Source organism: Oryzias latipes, chromosome 13, assembly GCF_053564925.1.
Source record: "Oryzias latipes strain Hd-rR chromosome 13, Olatipes_Hd-rR_3.1".
Lineage (NCBI taxonomy): Eukaryota > Metazoa > Chordata > Actinopteri > Beloniformes > Adrianichthyidae > Oryzias > Oryzias latipes.
The window spans coordinates 623,926-648,099 of NC_136249.1; the positions used below are offsets into that span (position 1 = coordinate 623,926).

At 37.9% G+C, this 24,174-nt stretch overlaps 2 protein-coding genes and 2 long non-coding RNA genes across 5 annotated transcripts in view; 2 read left to right on the plus strand and 2 right to left on the minus strand.

Annotated features, from left to right (window-relative positions):
- Window positions 1–24,174, plus strand: part of lsamp (limbic system associated membrane protein) — an 834,470-nt gene that overhangs the window by 44,987 nt on the left and 765,309 nt on the right. The window lies entirely within an intron of this gene.
- LOC144996873 (uncharacterized) overlaps window positions 1–24,174 on the plus strand; it is a 248,637-nt gene that overhangs the window by 33,795 nt on the left and 190,668 nt on the right. The gene's annotated exons all lie outside the window — the stretch shown is intronic.
- Window positions 8,097–11,461, minus strand: LOC144981796 (uncharacterized). The gene is made up of 4 exons (XR_013647282.1): window positions 11,118–11,461; window positions 10,876–10,994; window positions 10,657–10,740; window positions 8,097–10,559 (listed from the first exon to the last, which is right to left on the minus strand). It is a non-coding gene; the product is annotated as an uncharacterized LOC144981796 (long non-coding RNA).
- On the minus strand, window positions 12,159–21,863 carry LOC144981795 (uncharacterized). 2 transcript variants are annotated; one of them, XM_078930209.1, is made up of 4 exons: window positions 21,846–21,860; window positions 20,624–20,652; window positions 17,452–20,141; window positions 12,159–15,860 (listed from the first exon to the last, which is right to left on the minus strand). In XM_078930209.1, exon 4 carries the CDS (start codon window positions 15,698–15,700, stop codon window positions 12,317–12,319), a length of 3,384 nt encoding a protein of 1,127 aa, XP_078786335.1. In that variant the 5' UTR covers window positions 15,701–15,860; window positions 17,452–20,141; window positions 20,624–20,652; window positions 21,846–21,860; the 3' UTR covers window positions 12,159–12,316. The 2 variants fall into 2 exon arrangements, with proteins under 2 accessions (XP_078786335.1, XP_078786334.1); XM_078930208.1 differs by having other exon boundaries at window positions 12,159–20,141; window positions 21,846–21,863.

Sequence of the window (24,174 nt, forward strand, 5' to 3'; positions counted from 1 at the left end):
AAAAGAGTAGTAAATACTTTTTTGAATAAAATAAATAAATGCTATTTTAAATATGATAAATTATAATTAATAATAGTAACGAATACAATTTTTTTTACATGTAAATAAATAGATAAATAAATACATAAAATGATTAGTTAATGACTGTTATTGTGGACACCCTCTTGCCCGTTTTCTCGGCCTGGATGGTGAGAGGCCCATCTTCAAGTGAGTGCTCCAGAGAGTTCCAGAGCTCTTCTTTGACATCGAGGGTCTCAAAGTCCTCCAGGAGCAGCTCCAGGTCCCCTTTCTCCCTCCCCTCCCTGATGGCTATTATCTTTAGCCGAACCTCCTCCACAGCTTGGATGACCACCTACAAAAACAATTTTAGCAATTATTTTCCATCTTTACTCTTGAGTACATATCATTTCACAGTGTTTGTTTCATTGTCATTTTTACTGTTTTAGTCCTTACCTCTATTGTGGTGTAATTTGTTGACTGGAGGAACCCACCCACTGAACCCCCACGCTTCATGTGGGCAAGTCTCACATGGCCACCTGCTTCCAGTTTAAAAAGGACCGCCTCCCGCCACAGAGACACGTTCACCTCTGCCCCGTCCTGTACAGTGAGAGAAGTTATTATGCATTTCAACATTTCTGTAACGAGTTTGATAAATGTACATTCTTTATTGTCATCAAATCAAGTCAATTTTATGCATAAATACACACACAGTGTTCATTTCTGTTTTGATTTTGATAAATATGTTTAAATTCTTTATTGCTGTGACTACAATGCTTGAAATAAATCAATAGATCAAATCAATTTTATTTACAAACACACACATACACACACACTCAGAAGTACATACTTGGTGTCTATACATACTTGCTGCCTCATTGATACATCGTTCCTCCCACCGTGGATCATCCTGATTGCAAACACCTAATGAAGACAATTACTGTGTAAAAATGACATTTTCTGTTAAGGCAGATTGTGAGCATTTACATGTCTCGTACATCCTTACCTCCAGGACCTTTCCCTCAAAGGTGAGGAGGGGTTGACCTTTCACCTGGTCCACAGTTGTCAGGGGTGTGACCACTGATGGAGGATCTAATAGTCTGTCGGCCTCCTGTTCCAGTGACTCAGTCACTGGAACAGGGAAGGTCTGATAAAAGGCCGTGTTCTTAGTGGGGAGGATGTAGTAGGGGGGATAGGCTCCCTGCAACCTATACCCCTTCATTCTGTAGTGTCGTCCCACAGACACTTTGCAGGCCAGCTCCTCGAGTAAGGTCACCTTTGTGACAGAGTGACCATCGGTAATAACTACTACTTTATTATTTTTTGCTGTTAGAGGGGCAGCAGTATTGCAGGAAAAGGCCCAGGTGATTACTTGGGACTTTTCCCTCTCCCTCAAAACACAGATGTGCAGCGGTGGGGGGGCTGCATAAGGGCCACTCTGTTTGGTGTTGATCACCTGTGTTAGTGCCATTCTGAGATGAGAGAAAAAAATGAAAAAGGACTTGAAAAGTTGCCCAGAATTGTCCTTCAGTTATACTACATAATTTAAAATAAGTTGTTACTACTCAGTTTTGTTTTTCATTGCGCTAAATAAAAAAAATATTTAATTGAATGAGAGAATTTATACAGTGATTCCTGTCTTCTTATGCCTTTTATAAGTTTCCATGAGCATGTATTAGGGCATGTATTAGGGAGTTAATAAATTCTGTTTGGCCTCACAGACTCAAAAAAATAACTCATTGGATGAACTCAATTTAATTGTGGGCAGGATTTCCATCCAATAAATATGAGTAACCCCACCGCAAAGAAAATTCTTCCATGTAACGAAATATAATCGAGTTAGTCGAACTCAATTTTATCAAGAAAGGCAAATGAAAAAAAAGATCATGAAACAGAAGTCTAAAGTCAGATTCAAACTCAGAACCTCTGTATTATAAACCCGCTGACTAAGCCGCTGAGCTTACACTCCGGCGACGAAAAGAGGCCGCCGGCATAAATAAATAGATTCTTTATTTCTATGAATGACGCTCTTCGTGTATTGTCTTATTGGGAGAAGCCGAGTTGAAACGATTTCATGCCACAGTTTCGTTTTATACGTGGAAAAAACAAACTAAAGTTTTCACTTTTTTAAAGTCGAAGGATTTGAAGGACTAATAGTCATACCAGGCATTACATTAGATGAAGGAGTTGAACATTTTAATAGTTCAATGGTTAAAATAGGCTGAACTGTTGAAAATGTAAAGATATTGCAAATTTGGCTAAAAGTGCTAGCATTGGAATCAGCATCATCAACTGACTGACTCCAAAAAAACACATTGTTTGAGAGTATCATATTGGTAAAAGCTACATGTTCAAAGTTGATGGAAAATCCACTTTTTTCAAAATGGTGGCTTTCTATTAATTTTTATCTCCATAGCAACCATTTTATGTTTGGGTCGCCTGGGGATGACGAACAAATCGACGTCAGATTCAGACAAATCGGAAAAAGTAAACCTTTGGACGTCCTTAGCAACGAAGTTTGTTGGCTAACCACGCCCACATTCCTTATATGTCCAGATCCAGTGAATTTCAATATGTTCCGTTCCAGCCATGGATGAAGTTTATTGCAATATTTGCTTCATATTTTTTTTTCATGAAATGGCCACCAAACAGTAGGTTGTGTCGACATCCCATAATTGATTTCTAACTGTGATTTATAGCCCAAAGCTGAAAGAGTTGAACATTGAAATAGTAGAGTGGTTAAAATAGGTGAAAGTTTGAAGGAGTTTAAAATTGCCTCACATTTTGGCACAAAATGGCATTTAAACCGTAGGTAGTGTTGCCATCCCATAATAAGTTCAAAACCAATGCTGAAATCAAAAGCCTTGTGAAAATTTCAATGTTTGAACGGTGTCTCTAGCTGAAAGCATGTTGAAGTTACAATGGTAAAAGTAAATAAAAGGTTTTCAAGGATTATCCTTGTATTTAAATGGAGCAAAGCTCCTGTGAAATCCTGGAATTTCCTGGAATATCTTGAAAATTTCAAGGATATGAAAGACCAAAATTCATAACTTAAAGGAATAAGCTATAAGAGTTGAACATTTCAATAGTAAAATGGTTTAAAACTGAAGTTTAAAATCGCATCACGTTTAGGCACAAAATGGCCGCCAAACTGTAGGTTGTGTTGCCATCCCATAATAATTTCAAAACCTATGTTGAAGTCCAAAACCTTGTGAACATTTCAATATTTGAACGGTGTCTCTAGCCAAAAGAATGTTAAAGTTACAATTGTTTAAAGAAGCAAAGGTGTGGCAAATGGAGCAAAAAGATTGGAAAATCTGGGAAAATCCGGGAATATCTGGAAAAGTTCAAGGATTTGAAGGACCAAAATGTCATAGCTGAAAGGAATAAGCTGAAAGGGTTGAACATTTTAATAGTAGAATGGTAAAAATAGGTGAAAGTTTGAAGAAGTTTAAAATTGCCTCACATTTTGGCACAAAATGGCCGCCAAACTGTAGGTGGTGTTGCCATCCCATAATAATTTTGAACTTTATGTTGAAGTCCAAAACCTTGTGAACATTTCAATATTTGAACAGTGTCTCTAGCCAAAAGAATGTTAAAGTTACAATTGTTTAAAGAAGCAAAGGTGTGGCCAATGGAGCAAAAAGATTGGAAAATCTGGGAATATCCGGGAATATCTGGAAAAGTTCAAGGATTTGAAGGACCAAAAGTCATAGCTGAAAGGAATAAGCTGAAAGGGTTGAACATTGTAATAGTAGAATGGTAAAAATAGGTGAAAGTTTGAAGAAGTTTAAAATTGCCTCACATTTTGGCACAAAATGGCCGCCAAACTGTAGGTGGTGTTGCCATCCCATAATAATTTTGAACCTTATGTTGAAGTCCAAAACCTTGTGAACATTTCAATATTTGAACGGTGTCTCTAGCCAAAAGAATGTTAAAGTTACAATTGTTTAAAGAAGCAAAGGTGTGGCCAATGGAGCAAAAAGATTGGAAAATCTGGGAATATCCGGGAATATCTGGAAAAGTTCAAAGATTTGAAGGACCAAAATGTCATAGCTAGAATAAGATGAAAGAGCTGAACATTTTCATAGTGGAACGGTTAAAATAGGTGAAAAATTGTAGAAGGAGTTTAACTGTGAACTTCTGAACGAAAAATTCTCCATGTATTTCAATGGAGCAAAAATTCCCGGAAAACCTGGAATATCTTAAAAAGTAAAAGGATTTGAAAAACCAAAAGTCATAGCAGAAATAAGATGAAAGAGATGAACATTTTAATAGTAGAATGGTTAAAATATGTTAAAAATTGTAGAAGTAGTTAAACGCCAAAAAACGGCGGAAGATACTATAATAATAATAAACTAGAAGGAGCTGCATTTCCAGAAGAAAATGCAGGGTTGAATGCTATAATGCTGAATGAAAGCTGAATTTGCTGAAGAAATGGCTGAACAGAGCTGAAAGACCTCAACATTTTAAAAGTAGAATGGTTAAAGTAGGTAAAAAACTGTAAAAGAAGTTAAAAAAAAGATTTCCTATGTATTTTAATGAAGCAAAAATCCTGGGAAATCCCGGAATATCTTTAAAAGTTAAAAGATTTAAAAAAAAATCATAGCAGGAAAAAGTTGAAAAAGTTGAACATTGTAATAGTAGAATGGCTAAAATAGGTCAAAAAATGTAGAAGGAGTTAAGCATGAAAGCTTAAGTTGATACAAAAATGACTGGACTGTTGAAAATTTGAAGATGTTGCTAAAATGGTTAAAAGTGCTAGCATTGGAATCAGCATCATCAACTGACTCAAAAAAACACTTTGTTTGAGAGTATCATATTGTTAAAAGCTACATGTTCTAAGTTGACAGAAAATCCACTTTTTCCAAAATGGCGGCTTTCCTATTGATTTTATCTCCATAGCAACCATTTTATGTTTCGGTCGCCTGGGGATGACGAACAAATCGACGTCAGTTTCAGACAAATCGGAAAAAGTAAACCTTTGGACGTCCTTAGCAAAAAAGTTTGTTTGCTAACCACGCCCACATTCCTTATATGTCCAGATCCAGTGAATTTCAATATGTTCAGTTCCAGCCATGGATGAAGTTTATTGCAACATTTGCTTCAGATTTTGTCAAAAAATGCCCACCAAACAGTAGGTTGTGTTGCCATCCCATAATAATTTCAAAACGTATGTTGAAGTCCAAAGCCTTGTGAGCATTTCAATGTTTGAACAGTGCCTCTAGCTGAAAGCTTGTTAAAGTTATAATGCTTGAAAGCAACAAAGGTTTTCAAGGATTCTCCATGTATTTAAATGAAGCAAAAATCTTGGAAAATCCTGGAAAATCTTGGAATATCTTGAAAAGTTCAAAGATTTGAAAGACTAAAAGTCATAGCTGAAAGGAATAAGATGAAAGGGTTGAACATTGTAATAGTAGAAGGATTAAAATACGTGAAAGTTTGAAGAAGTTTAAAATTGCCTCACATTTTGGCACAAAATGGCCGCCAAACTGTAGGTGGTGTTGCCATCCCATAATAATTTTGAACTTTATGTTGAAGTCCAAAACCTTGTGAACATTTCAATATTTGAACGGTGTCTCTAGCCAAAAGAATGTTAAAGTTACAATTGTTTAAAGAAGCAAAGGTGTGGCCAATGGAGCAAAAAGATTGGAAAATCTGGGAATATCCGGGAATATCTGGAAAAGTTCAAAGATTTGAAGGACCAAAAGTCATAGCTGAAAGGAATAAGATGAAAGGGTTGAACATTGTAATAGTAGAATGGTAAAAATAGGTGAAAGTTTGAAGAAGTTTAAAATTGCCTCACATTTTGGCACAAAATGGCCGCCAAACTGTAGGTGGTGTTGCCATCCCATAATAATTTTTAAACCTTATGTTGAAGTCCAAAACCTTGTGAACATTTCAATATTTGAACGGTGTCTCTAGCCAAAAGAATGTTAAAGTTACAATTGTTTAAAGAAGCAAAGGTGTGGCCAATGGAGCAAAAAGATTGGAAAATCTGGGAATATCCGGGAATATCTGGAAAAGTTCAAGGATTTGAAGGACCAAAAGTCATAGCTGAAAGGAATAAGATGAAAGGGTTGAACATTGTAATAGTAGAATGGTAAAAATAGGTGAAAGTTTGAAGAAGTTTAAAATTGCCTCACATTTTGGCACAAAATGGCCGCCAAACTGTAGGTGGTGTTGCCATCCCATAATAATTTTGAACTTTATGTTGAAGTCCAAAACCTTGTGAACATTTCAATATTTGAACGGTGTCTCTAGCCAAAAGAATGTTAAAGTTACAATTGTTTAAAGAAGCAAAGGTGTGGCCAATGGAGCAAAACCATTGGAAAATCTGGGAATATCCGGGAATATCTGGAAAAGTTCAAAGATTTGAAGGACCAAAATGTCATAGCTAGAATAAGATGAAAGAGCTGAACATTTTCATAGTCGAACGGTTAAAATAGGTGAAAAATTGTAGAAGGAGTTTAACTGTGAACTTCTGAACGAAAAATTCTCCATGTATTTCAATGGAGCAAAAATTCCCGGAAAACCTGGAATATCTTAAAAAGTAAAAGGATTTGAAAAACCAAAAGTCATAGCAGAAATAAGATGAAAGAGATGAACATTTTAATAGTAGAATGGTTAAAATAGGTTAAAAATTGTAGAAGTAGTTAAACGCCAAAAAACGGCGGAAGATACTATAAGATACGATAATAATAAATAAAGAGAAACAGGAAAACAAAGGGTTGAATGCTTTACAGCATTCAACCAATAAAGAGAAACAGGAAAACAAAGGGTTGAATGCTTTACAGCATTCAACCAACTAGAAGGAGCTGCATTTCCAGAAGAAAATGCAGGGTTGAATGCTGTATTGCTGAAAGAAAGCTTAATTTGTAAAAGAAATGGATGAACTGAGCTGAAAGAGATCAACATTTTAAAAGTAAAATGGTTAAAATAGGTGAAAACCTGTAAAAGAGGTTAAGCACAGTGATTCCCTATGTATTTTAATGGAGCAAAAAATCCTGGAACATCTTAAAAAGTTCAATGATTTGAATGACCAAAAGTAATAACTGTAATAAGTTGAAAGATTTGAATATTTTCAAAGTTGAAAGGTAGAAAATTTTGAAGCGTCCGAACCGGGTGTCGAACCGCGAACCTCATGTACCATAAGTTCCCAATGCATTTTAATAGGGCAAAAATTCCCGGAAAAACTGGAATATCTTAAAAAGTACAAGGATTTGAAAAACCAAAAGTCATAGCTGGAATAAGCTGAAGGAGCTGAACATTTTAAAAGTTGAATGGTTAAAATAGGTTAAAAATTGTAGAAGTAGTTAAGTGTCAAAAAACGGCGGAAGATAGTGTAAATAATAAAGAAATAAAGAGAAACAGGAAAACAAAGGGTTGAATGCTTTACAGCATTCAACCAACTAGAAGGAGCTGCATTTCCAGAAGAAAATGCAGGGTTGAATGCTATAATGCTGAATGAAAGCAGAATTAGCTGAAGAAATGGCTGAACTGAGCTGAAAGAGCTTAACATTTTAAAAGTAGAATGGTTGAAGTGGGTAAAAAACTGTAAAAAAAAAAGTTAAGCGATAAGATTTACTATGTATTTTAATGAAGCAAAAACCCTGGAATATCTTTAAAAGTTAAAAGATTTGAAAAAAAAATCATAGCAGGAATAATCTGAAAAAGTTGAACATTAGAATGGCTAAAATAGGTCAACAATTGTAGGAGTTAAGCATGAAAGCTGAGATTTTCGAAGAAATGGCTGAACTTGAAAATTTGAAGATGTTGCAAAGTTAAATATTATAACTTGCGGAAATAGTTCACTTTTTAAAAAGGTAAAAAAGTAGCTAAATTTCTTAGTTTTTTTCTTTAGAAAACTGATCTTAAAATGTGAAATAGTAGAAATTTAATACTATATTTAAAATAATTTTATGACTGCAAAGTTCAGAATTTTATGAAAAGTAAATATACTTTAAATGTTTCACTTGCAGGAAGAGAATCTTAACAGTTAATAGTAAAAGGGTTAATGAAGCATCAGACAAAGTTTAGAAGACAATTCAAAATGAATTTTATTTTTACACAAATCTTAAAGCATGTTTCAGACACAATTTCATTATGCATAAAAAAATGTTTATTTGTAACAGAAAAACAAATTGACAGTAAAAATTATGAATCAGTTAAAACAATGCAAACAATAATATACAGTAGCACATTTTACAAATAATTTTGCCTGTTATAAAATGTAATTGCAAGAATTACATTTCTTATGGTATCTACACAAAACAACTTCTAAATAAAGAAACAAAAGAAACAATAAGCATTTTTTTATTTATTGTGTGTATGCACGTGTGTGTGTGTAATGAGCAATTATACATAGAAATAGATTCATGCTTTACTGAAATTATTCAGACTTAATTTTCTAATGCCAAGAATAAAACATCAGGTTGTTTTGTCTCTTGTTTCAGCAGAACTTTAACATTTTACTGAAAAACAAAATATAAACCTAAGTAGAAAAATAGAAAAAGGTTATAGACAAAGTTATAGATATTTAACTCCATGACAACAAGTTGATCATTCTTAATGCATTCATTTCAAAGACCTTACAACATTCCAATAAAGAAAGACTTTAGTAAAAGTGAAAAACATGAATGAAATTTGAAATTGTTAACACAAACATTACAAGTACCTTTGACCTTAGTAAAGTAAAAAAAAAAAAAAACCTAAATAACAATTCTAAATACATGTATCTAAATAAATAAAGAAGCAAACCAACCAAAAATATTAAAGTGCTTTTTCAGTGACCTGAACATAAATGACATGACAATAAAGTGAAAGATATCAAAAATAAAAGTGTAAACAATTTCTAAGACCTTACAACATCCCAATAAAAAATAGACTTTAGTAAAAAGTGAAAAACATGAATAAAATTTGAAATTGTTAACACAAACATTACCATTGCCCTTATTCTAATACATACTGACAATCTAAAGATAAAAAAAAAAATCATAAATAACAATTCTAAATACAAACCAACCCAAAAAATATTAAAGTGCTTTTTCAGTGACCTGAACATAAATGACATGACAATAAAATAAAAAGATACCCAAAAAAAGTAATCAACAATTTCTAGCCCTTTGCAATGATTTAAGGATAACTCAATTCAATTTAGGTTCATTTATATATTAATATTTAAAAACTTCAGTTATCTAAAGTGCTGTTCAGACAAAACAAAGACAGTAGAATAGCATCATAAAAGCACTAAAGAAACAAATGTATATGAAATAAAATAAATAATGCATGACTTACTGGTTCTTTGGTTATCAGACGTGATATGTTAAAATATTATTCTACAATGTAAATATGTATCTGTCTATATGATTATCACATTCAGTGATTACTTTGATAGTTTTATCGCGTGAAAAACACAACTTTTTAAAATCCTGTCCAAAGAACAGATTTGTGGGACATAAATACTGAGGACAGAATACGTCTGATAGAATATTCACAAGAATGGAGAATGGCAGACTTTTGATCTTATGTTCATACATACTAAACAATTTAAAGTAAAAAAGGACTTTATCCTAAAAACACAATTTTAAATACTTGTATCCAAATAAATAAACAAGTTAACAATCAAAAAAATATTAAAGTGCTTTTTCAGTGACCTGAACATAAATGACACGGAAAAAAAAAAAAAAAAAGAAAGATACCAAAAAATAAGTGTAAGCAACAATTTCTAACCCTTTGTAATGATTTAAGGATGAATCAATTCAGTTCATGTTCATTTCTATATTAATATTTAAAAACCTCAGTTATCTAAAGTGCTGTGCAGCATAAAACAAGAGAAATTCACATTTGACTAATAAAAACAAGAAAATCTATCTTAGAATAAAAATAATCATTTAAACTACAGCAGAGTCATAACTAAAAGAACAGACAAAACAAAAGACAGTAGAATAGCATCATATAAGCACTAAAGAAATATATATATATATATATATATATAAAAAATAAAATAAATAATGCATGACTTACTGGTTCTTTGGTTATCAGGCGTGATGTTGAAATATTATTCTACAAAGTAAATATGTATCTGTCTATATATTCACAAGAATGGAGAATGGCAGATATATACATAACTGACTGAAAGTAAGTGAGTTGTGTTTCCCATAGTACCCAGACTAACTAACTCTGCAGTTGAATCTGTGACTAACGTCTCTACTGGCTTTAGACGGTCCAGCATTAGAGCACAAATGTAAACCTGTGATCTCTAGGTACCAGCTGACAGCCACAGTGAGGCAGGATTCCTGTGCTTCACTCTAGAGTCTCAGACACATTCAGATTTCATCCATAATGTGATCAAGTATGATAACAAACATGTGATTCCAGCTTCTACAATTTCCAACAGTCTTCAAAGAAAAAACCTCTGAAATATCCATAACTGTTTAGTTTTCTGTTCATGATTTTGTCTGTAGAGGCTCAAATCAAAGATCCAAAGAATGTTCACCATGTGACCGTTTCCACTTTCAGATGATGAGCTGATGCCTCCTTGAGCTTGTTTGAATGAAGATCTTCAAAAAAAAGATCAAGAGTGTTGAGAAACTGCTTCAGTGTGTTGATCATTGTAGGTAGATGTTTATGAAGGAATTGAAATAGTCAAAGTTTTACCTTTCAGCCTTGTTTGGAGGTTCTGATCCAGAACAGAGACGACTAGAACAGTGTGAAGACGATGGTTTCCCTGCAGCACCATGTCTGAAATCAGAGCAGACCACTTAGTCTCTACCAGGGTGGACAGATGGGATGTCCAGGAACAAATGTGGAGCTGCTCCTCACAAAACTACACAAACTCTGGAAGGAGGAAGGTCATGTGATGAAGACCATGAATACCTTCAACAGTGCTGCAGGACACATCTGCTGTCCAGAGAATCTTCACTCCCATTTGGTTAGGAAGACTTGAGAAGAGGTACCAGGTCAGGACTGAAGGTCTCAGCAGTGCTGTGAAGAACCTGAAGAAGGAACACATGGATGATTCTTTAGTCCTCCAACATGTGATCTAGGAGATGCTCCAGCTGAAATAAAAGCAGACTGGAGGAGAACGATATTCTCTGAAAGTGAAACTAGTTCAGAACCTTCTGACTCTGTTGGAGGAGCTCATGTGGTCCAGCAGTGATGTTCTTCTCTGTTCTTGTTAGGCTGTGTTGTGTCTCTGCTCCCAGGTGAAGGCTGGAGGGTTCCAGCTCATCTTCTGCTTTGAAGGAGGACTGAGAGGGCAGGACCTAGAGCCTTTCTCTGTGGTCCAACAACTGTGGTCTAGTTTGGATCAGATCTTGATCAAGATGGTGAAAAGTGTGCAGTCGCTGCTGCAGCTGCACTTAGTGAAGCTAGACGTTCTCACAGGAGAACATGTCAACAACCCAGATATTTCAGATAGTTGGAAAAAAAAAACATCCAGAAGGAAATACATCTACATAGTATGCCCCCCCACTCCCCTCCCGGATAACCCCCCACCCCCTCTTCCCTAGTGTGGGCTGCTGTCTGTGTTGGTGGGACATCAGAAGTCTGGGGTCCATGTGCTTTCCAGACTTCTGATGTTGTCCTGCTGCAGTAAATGTCATCTAGCTTGTATTCAACCGTTGGTTCTGTGCATTTATCCTCCCTATCCCAGACCCACCCGGATAAATGCACAGAACCAACGAGCTCACAGTTCTGTATCAACATGATTATCTGGAAAAGATATTCACCTGATTGTTTTGATTCTCTATTAAAACATTATTAAATTTAAACGGATTTGATTGTAGTCTAATATTAAAATCAAGTATGTTTAACATTATCTGCTCAATGAAACATTATTAATTATAATGTTTGATTATCTAATAAAACATAATTATCAGTAAAAAATATTAATCTGAGTATGTTTGTCTATTAAAAAATACATATTTAGTTGGCTTCAATTCATAATTATCCTTATATTATTACTTCTTATGTTTTGTCATTATGGATAACATCTAAAAAAATTAAATAGAATGTTGGATTATCTAATAAAACAATGATCTGCAATAAAAATCAGAATATATTTGATACTCTTAAAAAACATAATCTGTAAAATTTATTATATTAAATTGACTTGTAAAAATATATTTATGACTGAGCAGAATAAATCTTTTGTTCCCTTTGTGTCTTTTGTTGAAGTATTTTACAAACATGATACCAGCAGTTCAAACAAGTTCAGCGTTTAGATCCCAAATACTCACATTTACGGTCTTCCTTCCTGCAGCACAAACACAGTTTGGTCTCATATTTCAGCACATTTAAAGCTCACCTGACTTGTTCACGTCTGGCTGAAGGACAGGACACAGAAAACAGGGTTGTGGTAGCTGTGGTAGGTCCTCATGACACCAGAACTGAGACATGGCTGTGGCTGAGAAATGAAAATGAGGTCGAGCAGCGTGTTCTTCTCTGTGGTGGCAGAAGTGATCAGTTGTTTGTACCCTCTAGACTGAAACATCTCCACAATGGGCTTTCGTACCATGAGCAGCTGATTCTCATTGAAGTCACCTGACACAATGATTGGATGACAGTCCATCACCTCCAGAGAGTCCAGAAGACTTACCAGGTTCTGCAGGAATACTGAGACACTGTAGTCTGGAGGTCTGTAGACAGCTGCTATCAGAGCCTGGAACGGAGCCTGAAGCTTCAAAACCACAAACTCAAGATCAGTCACATTGTGTAAATACTGTTTGTGTTGGACCTGGATGTAGTTTCTGACATAAACAGCAACTCCTCCTCCACCTCTGCTAGCCATGTGAGGAAGGTTAGTGTAGGACACGTGTCTGTTACGTCTGAACATGGCGTAGCCGTCCAGCTGGAGACTTTCTGCAACAGAGGAGCCTTGCAGGTGGGTTTCAGTGAGACACAAAACATCTGCTAGACACATTTCATGATGACTCCTGATGTCGCTGATGTGAGATGCAAGTCCCTCTGTGTTGTGGTGGACAATAGTCAGAGTGTGGGGTCTGCTCACTGCTTCTCTCACCTGCAGAAGAGGCATTGTGTGGTCTACCCGTGCTGGTCTCATGGTGTGCAGAGCTGCAGTGATTTCTGGGTTGGCATAGATCTTCCTCTCGTCCATGTCCAGTAGATACAGTCCACTGAGAGCCGTCACCCTGCTGAGAGCTACGTAAGCCATACCTGGTTCAAAGATGTTCTTCAGTGACACCACAGCAGCACTGGTCGTGAGGCCCTGAGTCTTGTGCACAGTGCAGGCAAAGGCTAGTCTTACAGGAAACTGTCTTCGGACCACCCTCCTCTGTTTCAGGTTCTCCTCTGCTCTCTCGATGTAGACCAGGTCATCTGCAGCTCCAGTCTGGTTGTTTCTCACCTGGTTGTCCATTCTGAGACCAAGTTTGATGATGTGTTGGTCGTTTCCAGAACTTACCACTCTCAGCAGCTTACCAAATGCACCGTTGACCAGGCCGTTCTGGATGTCAATGTTTCTGGTGAGCATGACTCGAACTCCCTCAGCGACCTTCAGAGTGTCTGCCAACTCGTTTCTGCCTCCTTTACCTGGTTTGTCCTGTCGGGTCATTCTGCCTGTTTGTGGGTCTTTCTGGAAGTCGTCTGCGTCGATGCTGATCACGTCTGGGTGGAGCAGAGTGAGTGTTGCACAGTTGTGTTCATCGACCTGCTTGTTGGTGGCAAAAATGTGCAGAACATCAGTGGGACAACGAGAAGCATCAGTGATAGTCTGAGACAACAAATCTCTGTCTTCCTGTGACAACTCCTCCGTCTTTTCCTTCACCCGAAGTCTGTTCAGCAGCTCTGCAAAGGCAACGTCGTCTTTCTGCCGCATGATGTCTGTCAGAGTGACCACCTGGAAATGTTGCCACCACAGGTCAATGTCTGACGGTTGAAACACACACAGGGGTTTAGACTGTCTCACTGGTGGCAGCTGATAGAAATCTCCAACGGCTAAAACTGACATTCCTCCAAAGGGTTTCTGACTGCCTTTGATCTGTTTCAGCCTTGCATCTACATAAGCAAACAGAGGCCTGGACACCATTGAAATCTCATCAATAATCATGATTTCAGCGTTGAAAAGCTCAGCTCTGACCTCATCCAGCTGGTTACCAAGTCCACAGATAGGAGGTTTCAGGCTTCTAGGCAGCTTCAGGAGAGAGTGGAGGGTTGTTCCACAGATGTTGAAGGCAGCGGTACCAGTAAAAGCAGTGAGCAAGACAGTTGGGTTTGAGATGTCGGCCTCCTCTGCACGTGCTGGTAGTTTCCTCAGGATCTTAGAGGCTTCTGAGTAAATGCATTTGATCAGATGAGATTTACCTGTTCCTGCACCACCGTTAACATAAAGGAAGAACGGCTCTGGATCCAGTTGACACACACGTTTGATGCACCAGTCTCTGACTGCATAGAACACACAGGCCTGCTTCTGGTTCAGGTTCTGATACATACCACGTAGAACTGCAGGGTCCATGGATGGAGGCACTCTGAAGGCTCTGACTTCTGTTCCAGCGTTAGACTGAGGGTTGTAGTCTGGGACGTTTTCCTGTTCGTTGTCAGCCTCATCTGCCTGCAAGTCATCATCACACTGCACCCTCACAACATCAGATTCAGGAGCAAGATTACACCATTCATCAACCGCCTGATCTCCGTTGTCTTCAAACTCCAGCAGAGCGCTCTCGATCTCCTCACTGTTCTTCTCATACCTCTTTCTGTTTCGTTTGACAATGTCAATCACAAACTCATACTCTTCGGATCCCGGCAGATACGACACGCCAGACTGGTAGAAGGACTGATAGGTTGGGAAGTGCTCTGACTTCAGTTCTGAGTCTGAGCGATGAGGAACATACAGTTTCAGAAGTCTACCGTAAAACTGCTCTGGGTGTTTCTCCTGTGAACAGTGGTAATATCTGATGACAGCTGCTTTGTCCTTTCGCCGTCTCTGCACAAACCCCAAGTCATTGAGGAGCGGTAAAACATTCTTACTCTTTGACTTGTTAGCACTGACAAACCTGCATGTTGAAGCAAAATCAGCCAAACACATTCCCTCGTACTCCGCTGTCTCCGGTCTGGCTTTGTATTTGTCACTCAGACTGGTCATCCAGATGTTGCAGCAGTCGTCTGTGGTGTTCTCCAGGAACGAGAGAGGTCGACTCATGCGGACTGGGTTGTCATCTGTAGGTACAAACACAACTGTACGAGAACCTTTTTTCATGTGTAAACCACAAGCACGCGTAACACACTCCTGAGCACTAATCTCTCTCTTTTTGGAATAAGCCTGCATGAGCGCTCTCATCTCATCACACTCGTTCACCCGGTCCATGTGAGCATTATCCATCACAGTTTTCAGATAGTCAGACAGGCCGCTCTCCTTTTTGGTGATGTACTTGGTCAGATACTCGATGCAGGAGTAAGCGTTGAGGATGTAGGACACGTCGATGTTGCTGTCCCAGGCTTCAAGCAGATGTGGATTGTAATTGTTTATCCACGAGTCTTTGGGCTGACGTTTCAGAACCAAGGCCGTTTTTCTGGTCATGCTGTGGAGGTAGCCTTCATACTCTGCCATCGTCAAGTTGCATTGAGCCAGGAGCTGGTCCAAGGTCATAGAAGCAGTTTGAGGGTCGATCAGGAGCTGGTACAGAGGTCTGAGTTTCTCCTTTGCAGCACTGGTGTGGTCATCTTCATCAGGTCTTGTTATCATGGTTTGTCTACATGGTGGTTTAGGAAAACCAAACCTGCACCCAGAGTTCACGCTCTTGAAACAAGTTCTAGTGTGGTTCCTGCTGTGTTTCTGCACCTCTGTCACCTTCTTGTACAGTTCTGGTTGTGTGTTTGGGTCAGGAAGTTGGGCTGAGATGTACCTGTCAACAAAATCACACACAGTCTGATCACTGTTTACTTCTACCTGTGGGGCCTGATCAATCCAGAGCATCATGTGTATGTGGGGACTCCCTCTGTGCTGGAACTCTACTCTGTAAAAGAAGTCAATGACCTTTCCTAAAGGCTGAGCATCTGAACACAACAAGTCTCTGAAAAGACATTCAACCCGTTTGTCAAAAAGCCTCATCACACACACTGGATTGGATCTGAGGATCTCACACTTTTCTGACCAGTCTAGAGCTTCAAAGTCAACCTGTTCACCCTGTTGTCTCTTAACAGCTGTAATGACTTCAGGCCACCTCATCTCTGCTGCTGAAAATGTACAGAAGAACGTTGGCGTTCCTAACTGGCGAATCATGGCATACAGGTCTCTGGTGGTTTTGTGCCAGTAGGCTGGAGTTCCTCTCAGGGGCTGCATGAACCTGATGGCATCTTTATTCCTCACAAGTCTCTCCACCTCTTGTTTGTCCTGCAACATAGCTGAGGTTATCCTACGTCCATCTCTAGTCAGAGTTTTACCTTTTCTCAGCTGTACCATCATGCTGGAGTTGGCTAGGTGGATCTCAGTCACAAACTGGGCAAAAAACAGATATGTTGGGTCTCTAGCAAAGCGATCATCTGTGTTAAAAAGTCTAGCCTTGAAATAACCACTGGGTGTGACTTTAATACGTCTGTGTTCGTCCAGCGTGTTCTGACCAGTAGGAAACTGCACCGGGAACGCCATGGCCTCCAGTTTAGGGGTTCTGAAGAAGCTGACAGGACTGTTTCTTTCTGCAGGAGCAACACAATAGGTGTTATCAGAGAAACACATGATCTCTTCTGAAATGTCTGGCACCTGCAAACAGGATTCCAAAGCAAAGCCTCCGTTTGGCAGCTCATTCTCTTCTTCATCATTCCTCTTCTGCTCTGTTGGTTCATCACCATCACATAACCTCTCAACTACATGTTCAGACTCACACAGTGCACTTTTCTCACACATGTCTATCTCCATTAAATCTGCTTCATCATAATCACCATCATCCATCCTATCATCCTCCTCCTCATCATCATCCTCATCAGGAAGTGTGGGGTCACAGAGTTCAGCTTCATCTCTGATAGTTATGTCCTGGTATTGTGGGTGTATACGTTTTAGTTTGAGCAGCGCTCGTACAAGTTTAGACCAAGTTACCGTCTGGAACAGCTGATGACCTTTGTAACACAAGCGTCTCTTCAGTTTCACTCTCATCACCTGAGACTCGTTTCTTAGTCTGGGTAAAGCTTCCACTGTTTCCTGCACCTGTGAGGGAACACACACTACATTGCCACGAATCAGTCTTTGTCTGCCTTTAGGAAGAGGAATTATTTTAGCAAAAGGAATACACTTAGAGATCAGATGTCTCTCCAGGATGTTCAGGTCTTTCAATTCATCAGGAATCTCTGTCAGTTCTAGGTTGTTGACAGCAGCTAGAGCTGGTACAGCACCTTTTTTGACATAACTGTGACACGTGTGACAAATCCACTCCTTTCGTCTCTCACTAGGAACTAAACATGGTTGGTCTCTGCAAGAACCATCACACACGTGGACATATTTACCTGTCAGGCACGGTTCAATGACTGCTGTGTTGGTTACATAACTGGACCTTCTGCAGACTAGGACCTGGTTTGGAAACGAGGCTTTATGACACACAGTGCAAACATAAGAGGGTCCGGCTTGAATGTTGGACCTGAAGACAGAAATGGCATTTTTAATCAAACTATTGTCCGTCTCTGTTTCTACAGTCTGTGTAGGTCTCTTCATCTGTCTGTACTTTTTTCTTATTATCATGGCACATCTGAGGTTGTGCATCCGTCTAAATGCATTGTTACTTCTGTATCTGTCTCTCATCATCTGTTTCATAAACTGTCTGTGCCTCAAACGGAAAACTCTGTCATTTTCATAACATTGATGAGATCTATGCTTCATGTAAAATCTTTGTCTCTGTCTGAACTCTTCATTTAGCCTGTAACGGTTTCTTATATACATTTTCTGTTTCCCTCTGAACTCTTCATTTAGCCTGTAACGGTTTCTTATATACATTTTCTGTTTCCCTCTGAACTCTTCATTTTGTCTGTAAAGCTTTGTTATATATGTTTTTTGTTTCTGTCTGAATTGTTCGCTTTGCCTGTAACGATCTCTGATGTACAGTTTTCTTTTTTGTTGAAAGTCTACGTTTTTAATAGTACAGTTCTTATTATAAGCCTTCATATTCCGTTTCTTTTTTTCTCGAAGTTGGCTGTTCTCAGAATAATTCTTTTGACTCTGCAGAGTTTTCTTTTTTCTGAAAGTAGGATTATTTTTATATCTTTGTCTTTCTTTACTATTTTTATTCTCCTGTTTCTGGCCTTTTTTCTGTGAGTTTATTAATCTTCTCCTCATTTTTCGTCTTTCTGACTTAGTAAGCCTTGAAAAATTAATGGAGGTTTCTGTAAGTCCAGCATCAGGAAGATCTCCAGCAGTGGTTTGGATGACATCAGTGTCAAGATTTTTGTCAGTGACAGAAACATCATGTGATGAAGTAGATTCACCTGAAGGTTCATGTTCAGTTGTGGTCTCAGACATCATGAGCCCTACCTGCTGCACAGTTGAGGTGATATTACCAGCAGATGCTTCTTCCATGAGGACATCAGATGTGGACATGTGTGGAGAGATGTTCAGAGGCTGATCAGCAGCTGGATGTGAGGTTGACCCATCAGCAGCTCCGTGTGACTCAGAAACAGTTGGTCTGCAGTCCGACACGTTTCGGTTGTTGTCTGTGTTCACACTGGAAAACTCGACGGGCTTCAGCTCATACAGGGTGGAAGGTTGGGTGTCAAACTTGGAGTGGCAGAGTTTGATCCTGTCAATCATGTCAGTCAGGCGTGTGAATTTCAACATTACAGCAGTACCAGACTCTAAAGCAGATGGTAAACCTTCAGCAGTGCGGGAATGAGGATCAAAGAAGCCGTAGTCGTAGCCATCATGTGATTTACATCGGAAAACTGCAACAGTCAAACCTGACATGATCAGCAGAGCATACTGGACATCAGAAGACAGGTGGCTGAGTCCTTCTTCAAGGCTGGGAAGGTTGTTTCCTCCTAGAAATGATCCATAAATGGCAGGTAGAGTCATGTTCACATTATATGTAGATCTACGTGCAGGTACTACCTCTGGTAACTCATCAGTGGCCAGATAAACACTGGTTGGAAACCTTTGTCTGACCTGTCTGTACACCGCATCACCTTTATCTAAAACATGGTCAAGATCTGCTCTGGTAATGTTCTCATTTTCATACAGAAATGCCAAAAACACCTGACTGTTAGCTGTACACTGTGTATTCCTAGATGTACCATATTTAGGAGAACTTTGGCTGTGAGATGCAGAAACATGTTTGACAGATGGTTGCAGTTTCAGCTTCATCTCTTCCACATGAGATGGTCCAGCACTCGGTTCTTCTGGTTCAGTCTGGTGTACCTGCTGTCTCTGAGCAAATGGAGGCTTATGAGTAGCATCATGGTGAACTACAGCTGAGAAAGTATCTCCATCAGAAATGTGTTCTACTTCACTCAAACTATCAGGGTGACGTCCTCTCTTCACAGCATCAGCATACGAACCTTTCTGTGTTTGTTGACCACCATGTAGGACCTCTGGACTCTCAGCAGACACATATACCAGGTTCACGATCTGAGGAGCTTCTTTTTCACCAGCAGCTGCACCTTCTCTCACGTTTTTCCATCGGGCCTTCTGGGACTGGGAACGCTGGTTCTTCTTAGGCATTCTTCAGACTTTAGATTTATACACAATACAAGATCTGGTATCTTTGGAATCAAGCAAGATTTTTGGCACTTATTCGCCTCAGGCACTTTTAACCTGACAGAAGTTTGGTCAAACAATCAGTTGAATCTTATATATTTGAAATCTGGTATCTTTCACAGGTCTTATAGTTGGGTTTCGTATATAGTTTTCCGAACAAAAGACCAGGCACTTTTCACCTGCAGCACTTATTCGCTGAGAAATAGGCACTTTTCACCTGAAAGGAGGTATAGGAGAAAATCAGAGTGGAGATGAAGAAGAGAAAAAAAAAGACAAAAACAAAAAAAACAAAAAGACGTAACAAAAAAATTAGAGGATTAAAGATTGAGAATATGCAGAACAGTTACAGAATAGTGATAGTGTATTTAAAAGAGTTTATATAGATAAAAGGCAAAGTCTAGAAAAAGCCAAGATAACAAGTAGCAGAGAGCAGAGAGCGTGGACACAGGATCTCCTGGAAGACACACAAAAAATGATGTCAGAAATGTGTAAAGCTGTCCAGCCAGCAGGATGTCATATTAAAAACAGATGCCACTAGCTTCTTTAGTAATGCAGTTTATAAGCCGTTAGATAGATCCACATAAAAATAAGAAATTCTGAATAATACTACAAAGTTTGATATAAATATTTTACATTCCATTTTTTAGTTGTTGGAAGGATAAAGTTTAGTCTCCTACTGCACTTTGTTAAAAGGCAGACAAATGTAAACACTACAGAGCTCTTCATGTAACAAAGTGCAGTCATTTGATGTCAGAACAAATCAGACTTAAGGGTGGTGTGGATCAGAAAGTGGAAGAAATTAGGGACTTTAGTGAGCAAGAACACAATACCACATTAAAAAACACAATATCTGAGCTCAGGGTAGACCACATTTATTTAAAATTACAAAGCAGTCCATTATAAAGTAGAGAAAAAGATGGTAAGACGTGTACTTACCAGCCGAAACACAGTGAAGTTCACTCAGTCTAGGAGAGAAAAAAAAACATGTCATTTATCCAGTTAATTTCTGACACTTTAAGATCACCGAAAATCTGGATTTATTGTTATTTTATTACATTACATATGATAAAGGTAGTGATTTAAATTTTGATACTTTATATATGCAAGTGCTTTAAAACACAACATTTATCCTAAACATGTACTTTACTTATCTACACTTTTTATACTGAAAAAATACATTAGATTACATGTGAAAAATGTTGCATTTGTACTTGTATGTATTTTTACTTTGTAATTAATAAACCACAAAAACTCTTTGACATTGTGGAAACCGTAAACAATTCAGTCAATCTGATAAAACCGCAAGACTAGCTAGCATGTGGCATGACGTTAGCACTTTAGCATGTTAGCTAACGTCTAATGCGATTCTTAGTCTCCCCCCCTCAGCATTTTCCCGCGGTAGAGTAATAAAAGTAACTTAAACTTACAAACGTCTAATAACTTTACAGTAAAAGCAGATGACTATTACTTCGTAATTTTATTATTTTGAACCGGACTGAACCGGACGCAACTCACCTCAGCAGAAACGGGAGGGAACTGAGAGGGAAGATTGTGACGCATATAAAATTACATGATGCGTTCAATGTTACTTGGAAATTAAAACTTCTAAAACAGATTTAGACGACTAAAAAAATGAATTACTAATTATTTTTATTTGGAAAATAACATGTAAATTATATATTTTAACTGAAGTTTTATATAGAAATGTATTATACAGAAATAGACACAGACTTACTTTCTGAAAAAAAAAAAAAAACAGGTGATTCTGTCAACTGGTTGACTTGACAGATATTGTGGCAAAAGTCAGATAAAAGATTTAGCACACACACATCTTGAAAATAACTAAAAATGAAAAACGACCGTGGACTCTGACCACAGAAATACACATACAACAGATCTATATTACTTAAAAGTCATTAAGTAACCACTGGAACGCTACAAATACATAATCAGACGAAAACTCTGTTTTCCTAAACAGGAAATGGCGCCGTTTTCTTAAACGCTACACATGTGTAATGGCTTCCTCCCTACCGCGACTCCCCCGTCTTCGTCCTCTGTGTATCCCCGTAAAAACACATCATGCTGAAATGCCAACAAATGACTCCAACAACGTAATAACAAAAGATAGGATTTACATGTTACGTGTAAATTAACTTACAACAAATAGCTTTTCTTTCTCACAGATGAATCGACAGCGGAGTCACAGAGCTAAACAGGAAGACGGCTGCCGTGCGTTTTTTCAAAGTAAACGTCCAGCGATGACTTCCGCGACAGCGACCTCTACTGGCTAAACACAGCAACATTTAAAGTACCGGCACATTCAACAGTTACAGTCATTCCAAAAACATCACAAGAAGAAAACATTAAATACATTAGAAATGTAGCTAATAGACTTGTAACCCAAACATATTCAAGAACAAACAGAGGGAATTGGCTGGGCATTATGAAGCAGCCGCACCGATCTGTGTGTTTGGCGTTGACCATCCCCGTATCCACTGCGTCTGTCGAGCGGACGAATCTACATGACAGGGTGATCGAACTGTTTTTGAGGAAAGAAAGGAGGATAGATTTTTTTTTTTAGTTACTTCTGTTTTCAATGAGGGAAATGACAAATATAATAAATAATATTCCAAATGTATGTGGTTATTTTCATTTTTTTTATGTAGTTGCATAACGAGACATTTTTACTGTGTTGTATATTACGTTTTTTTAGTGGCATACAAAATGGTTAATGAGGGGTTGAGCGATTCCGATGTAGCACTACTGAAGGTGTGTAACACATGGTCCGCCATGCAGTGTTGGACTGTATTGTAATAGTAATGAAACTTGAAAGGTGAAATTGGAAAAAAAATAACAATAAATAATAATAGTAATATGTAATAATGATAATAGTAGTATTGTCACACTTTAGTGAAAATAATCATGTGTTTAGCTTTATAAATAAAATGTAAGCAAAAAATGTAAATCCCTTTAATCTTGAACTGATAATTCATTGCTGCTTCTCAATGTATTAATGAAAAACAAAAACACAATTGAATAAATCCATTAATGATAAAAATTTAATCTCAAACATACAACCATTCAATAAAAAACATTAATTTCATAAAAAATACTTAGACAACATAACTTAATCAACAGCATATTTTATCACAGTCAAGATGATATAATTAATAAATACAATCAATAAATATTAATAATAGTAAATACTATTTAAATTCAATCATCAATAAATAATAATAATAGTAATTAATATTTTAAATCCAATCAAACAATAAATATTAATAATAAATACTTTTTTAAACAGAGTAAAAAAAGAGTAGTAAATACTTTTTTGAATAAAATAAATAAATGCTATTTTAAATATGATAAATTATAATTAATAATAGTAACGAATACAATTTTTTTTACATGTAAATAAATAGATAAATAAATACATAAAATGATTAGTTAATGACTGTTATTGTGGACACCCTCTTGCCCGTTTTCTCGGCCTGGATGGTGAGAGGCCCATCTTCAAGTGAGTGCTCCAGAGAGTTCCAGAGCTCTTCTTTGACATCGAGGGTCTCAAAGTCCTCCAGGAGCAGCTCCAGGTCCCCTTTCTCCCTCCCCTCCCTGATGGCTATTATCTTTAGCCGAACCTCCTCCACAGCTTGGATGACCACCTACAAAAACAATTTTAGCAATTATTTTCCATCTTTACTCTTGAGTACATATCATTTCACAGTGTTTGTTTCATTGTCATTTTTACTGTTTTAGTCCTTACCTCTATTGTGGTGTAATTTGTTGACTGGAGGAACCCACCCACTGAACCCCCACGCTTCATGTGGGCAAGTCTCACATGGCCACCTGCTTCCAGTTTAAAAAGGACCGCCTCCCGCCACAGAGACACGTTCACCTCTGCCCCGTCCTGTACAGTGAGAGAAGTTATTATGCATTTCAACATTTCTGTAACGAGTTTGATAAATGTACATTCTTTATTGTCATCAAATCAAGTCAATTTTATGCATAAATACACACACAGTGTTCATTTCTGTTTTGATTTTGATAAATATGTTTAAATTCTTTATTGCTGTGACTACAATGCTTGAAATAAATCAATAGATCAAATCAATTTTATTTACAAACACACACATACACACACACTCAGAAGTACATACTTGGTGTCTATACATACTTGCTGCCTCATTGATACATCGTTCCTCCCACCGTGGATCATCCTGATTGCAAACACCTAATGAAGACAATTACTGTGTAAAAATGACATTTTCTGTTAAGGCAGATTGTGAGCATTTACATGTCTCGTACATCCTTACCTCCAGGACCTTTCCCTCAAAGGTGAGGAGGGGTTGACCTTTCACCTGGTCCACAGTTGTCAGGGGTGTGACCACTGATGGAGGATCTAATAGTCTGTCGGCCTCCTGTTCCAGTGACTCAGTCACTGGAACAGGGAAGGTCTGATAAAAGGCCGTGTTCTTAGTGGGGAGGAT

Bases quoted from the DNA above. Each gene is read 5' to 3' on its own strand.
- LOC144981795 (XM_078930208.1), bottom strand. From the start codon at position 19,651: ATGCCTAAGAAGAACCAGCGTTCCCAGTCCCAGAAGGCCCGATGGAAA.